We start from the raw sequence: 9383 nt of genomic DNA, 5'->3' as shown, positions 1-9383 counted from the left end.
TGCTGCTGCTGCTGCTGCTGCTGCTCCGTGCCTGGAAATGCTGCAGGAGCCTGACTACCCCCAGCACCAGAGAACGGGAAGCAACTGTTCTTGTTAACACGTGGCTGGACTCATCTCAGCTTTGTTTGGTGCTTTCGCTCAGCACTGAGAGCAAAGATGAGCTTTATGTGTGTGTGGCTTTTAAAACACTGAGATAGTTGGTGTTACTTAGACATTTTCCAATGAACATTTCATCGTAAGAGGCCCAGGTGTAGTCCTGCAAGGGAAAACATAGCTAGTCTGGGAGCTCACCAAGCAGACCCTTCTGCTTCAAGTCGCAGAACTAAAGACTGTTACATTAGAACCAAGTGCATAAAGTTGTGGTGAGAAGCATTGGTCAACTTTCTTTCTCTTGCAACATCTTTGGCCACTTTAGAGCTTGCTACAAATAACTAATTTTTGGGTTGAAAAATGCTTTTACATACTTCCTAGGAACTCTGTCCAAAGTGTCTGTTAGTGTTGTTGAATTTTGGAGTTTGGCTCTTCCCTGTCACGGGTAGGCATACAAGCAGCCAGTGGTTTCCTGACAAGGACTATTTTCCTGGTTGCATCTTTTTCAAACCCATTCTACAACTGTCTTTACAGCTGAAAAGCTGAATGGTGTGCCAGACAGACTGCTAGGACACTCCACGCAGCACATTTGGCAAATACCTTATTTCCCTTCAAACAGAAAATGTCTGTGGCATTGAGTGTTTAGGGAGAAGTGACTGATAATGTGGTGCCTCGTTGCCAAAGCCTTTAATAACTTGGGTGTTTTTAGCAATGTTTAGTGCTTGAGGTTTTTAGCAATATGTTTAGTGCTTGAGGTTTAGGCGTCTGATAAACATAAAATATGTAAAGCCTTTATACATGCTCATTGTTGCTGTAAAAGAGACTTAATAGTTGGCATCAGACCAGGATGTAAGGCTCACTGTTTGAGGTTTTGAATGCAATTTTTTGCTGAAACAAAGAGAAATTGGAGGAGTGATGAGTGAAGGATAGGCATGAGCATTCCTCTTCGTTGGGATAAGGAGTAATGGACATAAATTGAAAGAGAGGGAATTTACATTTGATACTAGGAAGAAATTTTTTCCTGTGAGGGTGGTGAGGCACTGTCCCAGGGTGCCCAGGGAGGCTGTGGCTGCTCCAGCTCTGGCAGTGTTCACAGCCAGGTTGGATGAAGCCCTGAGCAACCTGCTCTGGCAGGAGGCATCTCTGCCAGGAACAGTTGTGACTATATGATCTTTAAGGTCCATACCAACCCCTTAACATTCTGTGATTCTCTGCAGTGAGCTGGTGTTAGTCACTGAATACTCTAAGAGGAGTACAAGTGCTTGTGTCAGAGTTACTCTGAGATCCATGAGTGAAATGCATGGGATAAAAAGAAGAGGAATTCACAAGATGATTTCCTGCACACTAAGTATCTTGGCAGGAAGCAAGAGCAAGAAGTTTCTGGGCAGGGTCTCAAGCCACTCAGAGTGTTGGCCATGCCTGCTGTCCTGGAGGCTCTCCCAGATAGCCAGTGGGTGCAGCAAACACCAGAGGTTTCACAGCAGCCATGAGAAGATGCAGACAGGTGGGCCCAGAGCCTCCTCCCACCAGGAAGCTAGGACTTCTTACAGAATAGAGGTAGTGACACCCTAGAAGCCGTTTCTCACGCAGACAAGGAGGCAGAAGTGGTGACTGGCTCTGAGTGCCTCCACGTGGTCTGCAGGCAAGACAGTAAAGAACAACATAATCTGCCAGCAAAGTTCATTCTGAAATCAACTCTTTACCAACGGCCTGTGCATAGACACCTAGGGCTGACAAGTGTCAGACACTGCTATCCATCTTGCCTGTCCACACCTGGAACTGGGCAAATAAGTCCCAAACACTTTTTAACTTTGTCCCATCATCCTTCTCTCCCTTTTTAATTCCTTGTGGGTTTAGGGGCATTTTCCCTACGAGCTGTGGCATGAAGGGGACTCCCTGACCCCTCGCCTCCCTGTGCAGGTCCTGCTCCCTCCATGGGCTGGGTACGTGCACTGTGGGGCTGGTGCTGCTCTGGAATGAAGTTTTAAACGAGGATGGACAACTGCTGAAATTGCCTCCCTAATCTGTAACCAGAGCTTGGCTGCTGTGTTGTGTCTTAACAAGCTGTTGCTTTTAAACTGTAGCCCTGAACTTGCCAGCCAAGACCCCTTGCTGCACTGGGCTGCAGCGTGTGGAAGCAGAAAGCATCGCAGCTCCCAGCCCCGAGGAAAGCTGCTTTTTCCACCCGAAGGCCAGGCCAGTTGCTTGGTTAATGTTTCTGGCAGGGGGGGAGATGGCTGATGAGGAAAGGCAGTTGCAGCTTCCTGTCAGTGTGCAGCTGTGGCATTCCAGCTCTCCCTGTACACCCAGTGAGCATCATGGAAAGAAACGAGGAGTTGCTCTTCTGTGTGATCTAGATGGCAGCAAATATCTGACTTCTGCGCAATGAACGTTAATACTTTCTTACAAGATCTGAATCTTATCTTCATGGGCCAGGACCTGATACTGCCCTTGGGGGCCAGAGGTGGTGGTACGAGAGGCCCAGGGGTGACATTTGCTCATGGGCCATGATGCTGTGGGAGCAGTGGTGCTGAGCTCAGATGTGACCCAGGTTAAGAATTACAGTTTACTCGGAGCTGGATTTAGAAATCCCCCCCAGCTTGACCCAAACCTTCCTCCCTCGGTTGTCAGCTCTTTGCTATATTGAGGCATGATACATTTTTGCTTTCAGTCATCAAAGGTTGGTTGGTTGAGCATGAGCAGGTGGCAGAAAGCATCCTTAAATCTAGCTGGGCTGCCTGCCTGGAGGGGAGCTTGCTTCTGAGGGGCCTCAGGGTGACACGGGGGCGTTTCACAGGGCAGCTCACGGGTGCTCCCTGAGATGTCCAGTGTGCTCAGGGTACACTGGATGTCCAGGTCTCACAAATCTCATCCCACCTCAGCAGTGAGTGTCGGGGAGGAAACCTGTTCTGTCTTCCCGAAAGACAAGACGGGCAAAACAAATGCTCGCTGTGTTGAACCCAGCTGCCATTTAGAGGCTCTTCCCTGTGCTCAGTCAGATCTCTATTTTTTCCCTGTCTTTACTCCCTTCACCTTTTCTGTACCGGCTGCTACCCAGAGCAGTGATCTGTACAAAATACGTATTTCCACTTGCGCAGAGGAGCAGATAAAGGGCTGAGCATCACAGGCAAGACCCAGGGCTTCAGGCCCCCTGGCTGCTCCAGCCAGCTGCTGGCTTTGCTGCTCCACTGGTGAGGAGTGTTTGAGGGTGCAGGGGTCAGCTTGGATTCCCACGGATGCCAGGATTGAGCTTCCCTCGTCTAGGGCAGGGGAAAACCTGACCCCTGAAAGCAGAATGACCCCACAGCAGTTAGGGTTTATCTGATTTCTCAGCAGTTGTGAATGAGAAACTTCCTTATCAGGACCCCCTGCCCGGACAGATAGTGCCTTGCCTGTGAACCTCACTGATTATCTCTGGGACCCTGGCTGCCCGTGCACCCGTGGGAGTCCATCTGCCAGGCTGGCTGCTTGTTGAAAACACAGGCTGCAAAGTAAACCTGTGCTGCCTGGTGAGGGTAAGCAGCCTGACACAACTACATCTGACCACTCCTCCAGGCTGAGCTGCTCCATCAGCATTTACCTGGGTTAGAGGAGAGCAGGGGTTTGTGTCCACCAAAGAACTGGCAGAAACACCCCCCACGATGCCTCTCTGGCTTAGTGCTGGGGTTTGTTTCTTTTTTTTGCCCTTCATGCCCTGCCCTCATGAGCAGAATGGATGTCCTCATAACAGGCACTCCTGAAGTCTGGTCCACATTTAGTGATGCTACTGAATTAGTACTACTCCTGAAGCCAGCTGGGAGATAAAACAGCCTTAAGAGTTACGACTAAGAAGCAGTTCATTACTTTAGGTTTTGAAGTGGTGTTTTATAGCTCAAGGCTGCTCCCAGATTTTTCAGGCATGTCATGAAAAGTCCTGGATGTCTGGGCAAGCATCCAGGTGCACAGTGCTGAGGCAGCCCCCTCCCTCTGCCTGCTCCCCGGTCCCCAAATTAATGCCTTAGAAAAATGCAAAGCAAGAGCTTTGCAGATTAAGAAATATGCTTTGCATGTGATTTGAAAATAACGGCAGCACTTCAGTGTGGTAGCCGTGAGCAATGCTCCAGGAGCAAGCTGTGCTCCCAAATACCTGCTCCTCATTTATTTTCTTCTTTTTAATGGCCTATTCTGTTGGGGTATTTAATCTTCCAGTCTACATACACAGGATCTCTGCAGGAGTATTATCCTATGAATTTTCCTCACAGTTTACAGAAGGTGGGTTTCAGGTAGCTGACGTAGGTATGCTGACTGTCCTCTCTTCTGTGGGTTTAAAATATTTAGCTTAAAATCTTGTCTCTCTTAAACTCTGATAGTCATGCCATGGCACGTTTCAAGGTTAGTGCTCCAATACAGTATAGCTCATGTGCTGCTCTCTGTTTCAAAACAGGAAAAGTGTGTTAACTTTCAGCAGTTTGTGGCTTCTAGCCCAAGATGATTTTTTTTTCATTTGAGCTGATTACTTCCATTTTGTGCCCCAAGTGGCTTACGGATGATGCTCCATGACGCTCCACGAAGGGCATGCTTTGCTCTCAAGACCTGCACATCCCAGGCTGTCTCAGACCCAGCTCTCCAGTCACTTGTAAGAAGGTGTTCTCTGCTCTTTGCTGGCCAAGCACAGTGGGGTGTGGGCCCTGGTAGAGTGCAGCAGGACAGGAGATGGGTACAGGCTGATGCTCCCCACAGCCTTCAGGCTCCCATTACGTAGGTGTGAATGAGGTGGAGGTGAAAATTTGCTTTGGTCTTCCCATACTTACCAACTGTAAAGTGATCTCATTTCCTAAGGCATGCTGCTGACACAGAAGAAAATAACAAAACTGTGTGGCAAAACTGCCAGTGCTACAAGTTCCCCCATCAGCTGATGGTACAAGACAGATAGCTCAGTGAGATACTCCTCGAGATACAAGGGGTTTGCAGCTCCCCTCTACTCCCAGGGGCTCTCCCAGCTCCCACCATGGCCACTGCTGGGCATTGCTCTACCTGCATCCTGTGGGGCTTTCGTGTCATGATGGAAAAAGCCCCAGACTGGTGGAAAGGGCAAAAATAGGCAGTAGAAGGGTGCTCTCCCACGTGGGTGGTTGGTTGTGCACGCTGGAGGGGTGTGGAACAGGTCAGCATGTGTCCATGACCAGTGGAAAACGAGAGGTGTTATTGCAGGGATGGTTTCCGCAGACTTCAGCAGGTGGAGGCTGATCAGCTCCCCACACAGTTTTGCCCAGCCTCCTGTTGATGCTGAGCACTGCCTTAAACAAAAGAAAGCAAAGAGAGTTGATGCTAAAAATACAAAGTAGAAATGAGGCTGGTGAAAATAACCACTGCATGTGAATCCTTCCACACCTGCTTGGTTTGAGTTTCCTATTTTTCCCATGCCAGAAAAAAAGCCCCATGTGAGGAGGTTCATAAAAAATTGCATCGATGCTGAACGTGCAACTCGATCCCTTAGTGTGGCAGTAAACCCCAGCTCAGAGAGGGAAGCTGCTGGAGGGGTCTCTTCTGCTACTTCACAGGGTTTTGGTGGAGCACCATGCCCTGGAGTAAGTCACTGTTCAGACTAGGTCACCACCGGGTGCCTCTGCGGACTTTCCACCACGTAAAAATAGATTAACCACAGACAACGTACACTGTCAGCCTCAGCACTGCCAAAGGAGCTGCAGCACATTAGGCCCACACTGCTGCCCCAGTTAATCCAGCAGCTAACAGGAGGACTAAGAAAAATCTCCACAGTTTAGATAACCTCATTGTTTGCAATTTATTCTTTAGCGAACTCGAACCTGGTACAATCACAAGCAAAAGGCACGAGCCAGGTGAAAGGCATCTTCCATTTATCTGGATATGTAAGAGCTTTCTTTCATGGCTTTCCAGACAGGTTCTTTGTGGAGCTTGTGTGGTCAAACCCTTTGCCACACTCCCTGGGAAGCTCGTGCCACACAGTGATGATCGGCCGAGCAAATCAACTACATCCCTCCAGAAAGGAGCTGACACATTTCTACCACAATGTATTCTTTAGGTTAATATATTTTTATCACTTCTACTTTGAAAATGTAAGATCCTAGTTTCAAAAAAAACCCCAAACCCGGCATGAAATTCCAGAGATAATTTACTTCTGTGGAAAAGTTGATTTTCCAGTCAGTGAAACGTACACCAACTGCAAGTAGCTGACTCCTAACTTTCCCGGTGGACCGACGTGGGCTTGAGGGAGGGAAAAGCACTGCCAGCACCAATGCAAAATGCAGTTGGCTGAAAATCAGGGAACACGAAGCACTGCATTTCTCTCCAGAGGAGACAGCAATGCCCTGGAGCCCCCTGAGCACTGTCCAGGGCCCGGGCGGGCACACGCTGCTGGCACTGCCCTCTGCCCGGCCGACGGGTCCCGCGTTCGCTCTTCTGTTCGGGCACAAGTGGAGGTGAAGGCAAAGGGGATTTTTTGTTGGGAGTGCTGAAGGCTGGGAGGCCAGAGTGCTGTGCTTTCCTGTACGCATCTCGGCTCTGTCAATCAGGAAGCGGTGACGCAGGTCATGGGTTGGGTTTGAGGTTTTGGAAACCTTTTCTCAAAAGTTGATCTCCTCTCCCCAGTGTAGTTCTGAAGGGTGAAGCCGTGGTGAAGGCTGGTTGCGAGCAGAGGGATGCCAGCCAAAATGCAGCTCGTTATCAGATGTAATGGGAGGATTTTCCTGGCTGTTTGTTTAATCCTCTTTGTGGGATACACAGCACAAGGTAAAATGGGGTGGTTGTTCTCTCGGTAATCCTCTTTCTGGGCTATGCACTGTGGGCCAAGCAGCAGCCTCCGAATTTTTCAGACTGGCCTTCTTCTAGTGGTAATAAGGTCTACACAGAAAATCTGTTTCGCTAACATTTCATTTTCTGGAGGGGGAATGGTAAGAAAAGGTTCTTTTTGCCAAAGGAGCATTTCAGTGTCCCAGCCCTGATGAGAAAACACTTCATAAAGTATGTTACTGTATGTGTGTGTATTTTCAGTCTATGTATTTCAATATATGTTTTTGTAAATGTTCCTTCCATAATGGTCTGGTTACTGCTGTTAGTCAGTTGTGTAGTTACGGACAAAGTACGTAACAGTTCTCATCCTCATAACTACTGTGGTCTACTTTCTTAGGGGAGCAGGAAGGAGACTAGCTGTAAGTATGAGGAAACTAAACAGTTTATGCGGTGCAATATTGCAACACACAGCACTAAAACAGTGAAAAGGAAATGTTGATTCATGCTGACTTGTGCCCCATGGATTTATTTCTTGAGACAGAAGCACTTGTCAAGCATGTAGGGTGTAATCTGTCCACAAGACAAGGCTGTGACAGGGATAGGCTCTCATGTATTACCACTCAGAGGCTGATCTTTGAGGAGTATCGGCCTGTTCTTTCTGTTAGTTGCGAATTTTTCAGCTGCAGCTATTTGTTTTGTTGCCACTATTATTAAGAACCTTCTTAATAATATGCTAAGAGAAGAAAATAAGTATGACAAAGGAATACGCTGTAAGAGCAGCAGGAAATCACACCCATGAGATCTTTCTTCACTTAGAGAAGAGCATAGGAGGTAGCTGAAAGTCATCCAGTACATTGAGAGAATATATAGGGCAATAGAGAAATGTAATTATAGAAAGATAGTCCCAAGAAACCAAGAAAATAATAAAGTGCCAACAGCTGAATGCATAGGGAGGCTTCAGGACAAATTAATTACATGAGAGCAAGGCAGGACGAAGTGCCACTGCTTTTATCTTTGCTACACAGTCCTTACTTTCTCCTTTTAGTATTTTTTGAAGACCCATATTTCAGTGACAGCCCTGACCAGGCACCTGGGGGGCACCAGAACTGGAAATGTGGGTTTACAAAACCCTGCAGCGTCTAGAAGGCACCTGAACTGCCTCCCCTCTGGCGATGTGCTCCAACTTCAAATCTGCCCGTGGCACTCCTTGAGTTTCCAACCTCTCTACCAGACCTCATCCCACTGGACTCACAGGGGCAGACCTGAGGCATGCAAAGCCAGCACGGAGCCTCGCTGGAGCCCACAGAGGAAGGGAGAGCACAGGAGCCAGCTCTTTGCTGAGGTGCCTTGTCCCCTGAGATTTTCACATACCTCCACCAGCTTCAAGGAGAGCTGCAGGTAGCCAAGCCTGCCCTGTCCTGAGCTAGGGCCGAGCCCTGCTGCGATGTCAGCCTGAGGCAGTGGTTTCCTGTGGGATTTCCCATGGACTTCCTGGCGCTATGTGTGAGCTGTGCCTGATATCTCTGATGGCAGAGATGTCAATTAGGATATCGGTAGCCATTTTAAAATGTCTTCGGGGTTACTTTAGTTTTCGCTGGTTGAGCAATCAGGGCCACACAAATTACTTTCTTCCACTCCATTAAGCTTTACTAGGTGCTCATGAAGTTAATAGGTCCTGGTGAATAACACATGGCCTATTCCATCAGGTGCTCCGATGCAGAGGACAAGGTACAAGAGAATGAGGTGCCAACCCGATGCCTGGTCTGCTAACTGCATTGAAGAGAAGGGGCTCTGGTTTTACATGCCCACTGGTGGAGCCAACAAGATCCTTCCTGCCGTGGCAGACCCATCCCTGTAAGTTCATTGGCACATTTGTCATTAATGCTAGCACCCAAAAATGCCTGGTATTCCTGTCTTGACAGTCCTGTCACAGCATGGGCTCACCCTTGGGACTGCGAGGCTTTGGTGTGTTCACTCGGGAGATAAAAATGCCACTCTGCGTTTCAGGATGAAGCAATACCAGGAGTTAGGCGACGTATTCCCTCTCTCAGATGAGGAGTCTGGCTCTGGGCCCAGTGCTGGGATGGAAGCAGGCCCAGCCTCTGGGTCAGGACTCGGTGACAGCAACGGCTTCTCTGAGGAGAAGCTGCCTGTGTTCCTGGCGGGCCCGCGAGCCAGCGGGCTGAAGCAAAAGCTATCGGAGGAGGATTTGCTCCTGTAGGGTCGAAGACTCCTCGTGCCAGCAGTGTGCTCCCTCGCCTCTTCAGCAGGGCCCGACCCAGTGCCACAGCCGTGAAGCGGTTCTGAACCAACTCCACGCCAATAAAAACTTTGCTCTAGAATCTTCGCTGCTTTCACTCACTAAAAACGTTGTTGTTCAGTCTGAGCTGTTTTTTTCATGTGTGTGTGTATGTGGTGGGGGCAGACATCCCAATGGGGGGGCGCACAGTGATAGGGTGAAACCTGCTCTGAGGGGACAAATTTACATGCCGCGAGCCGCCTGCGCTTTCACAGCGCAGGTAGATCAGGTGAGCTCCGCCTGGCGC

At 48.9% G+C, this 9383-nt stretch overlaps 1 protein-coding gene across 1 annotated transcript; it reads left to right on the top strand.

The window, feature by feature from the left end:
• Positions 1-6746: 6746 nt before the first annotated feature.
• Positions 6747-9058, top strand: SRGN (serglycin). The gene is made up of 3 exons (XM_009075521.1): positions 6747-6837; positions 8544-8691; positions 8845-9058. The coding sequence occupies exons 1-3, from the start codon at positions 6747-6749 to the stop codon at positions 9056-9058; spliced, it is 453 nt and encodes a 150-aa protein (XP_009073769.1).
• Positions 9059-9383: the final 325 nt, after the last annotated feature.

Source organism: Acanthisitta chloris, unplaced genomic scaffold, assembly GCF_000695815.1.
Source record: "Acanthisitta chloris isolate BGI_N310 unplaced genomic scaffold, ASM69581v1 scaffold39625, whole genome shotgun sequence".
NCBI classification, from domain to species: domain Eukaryota; kingdom Metazoa; phylum Chordata; class Aves; order Passeriformes; family Acanthisittidae; genus Acanthisitta; species Acanthisitta chloris.
Note: the sequence above shows the minus strand (reverse complement) of the source record. Positions and strands in the feature narration are given on the sequence as shown.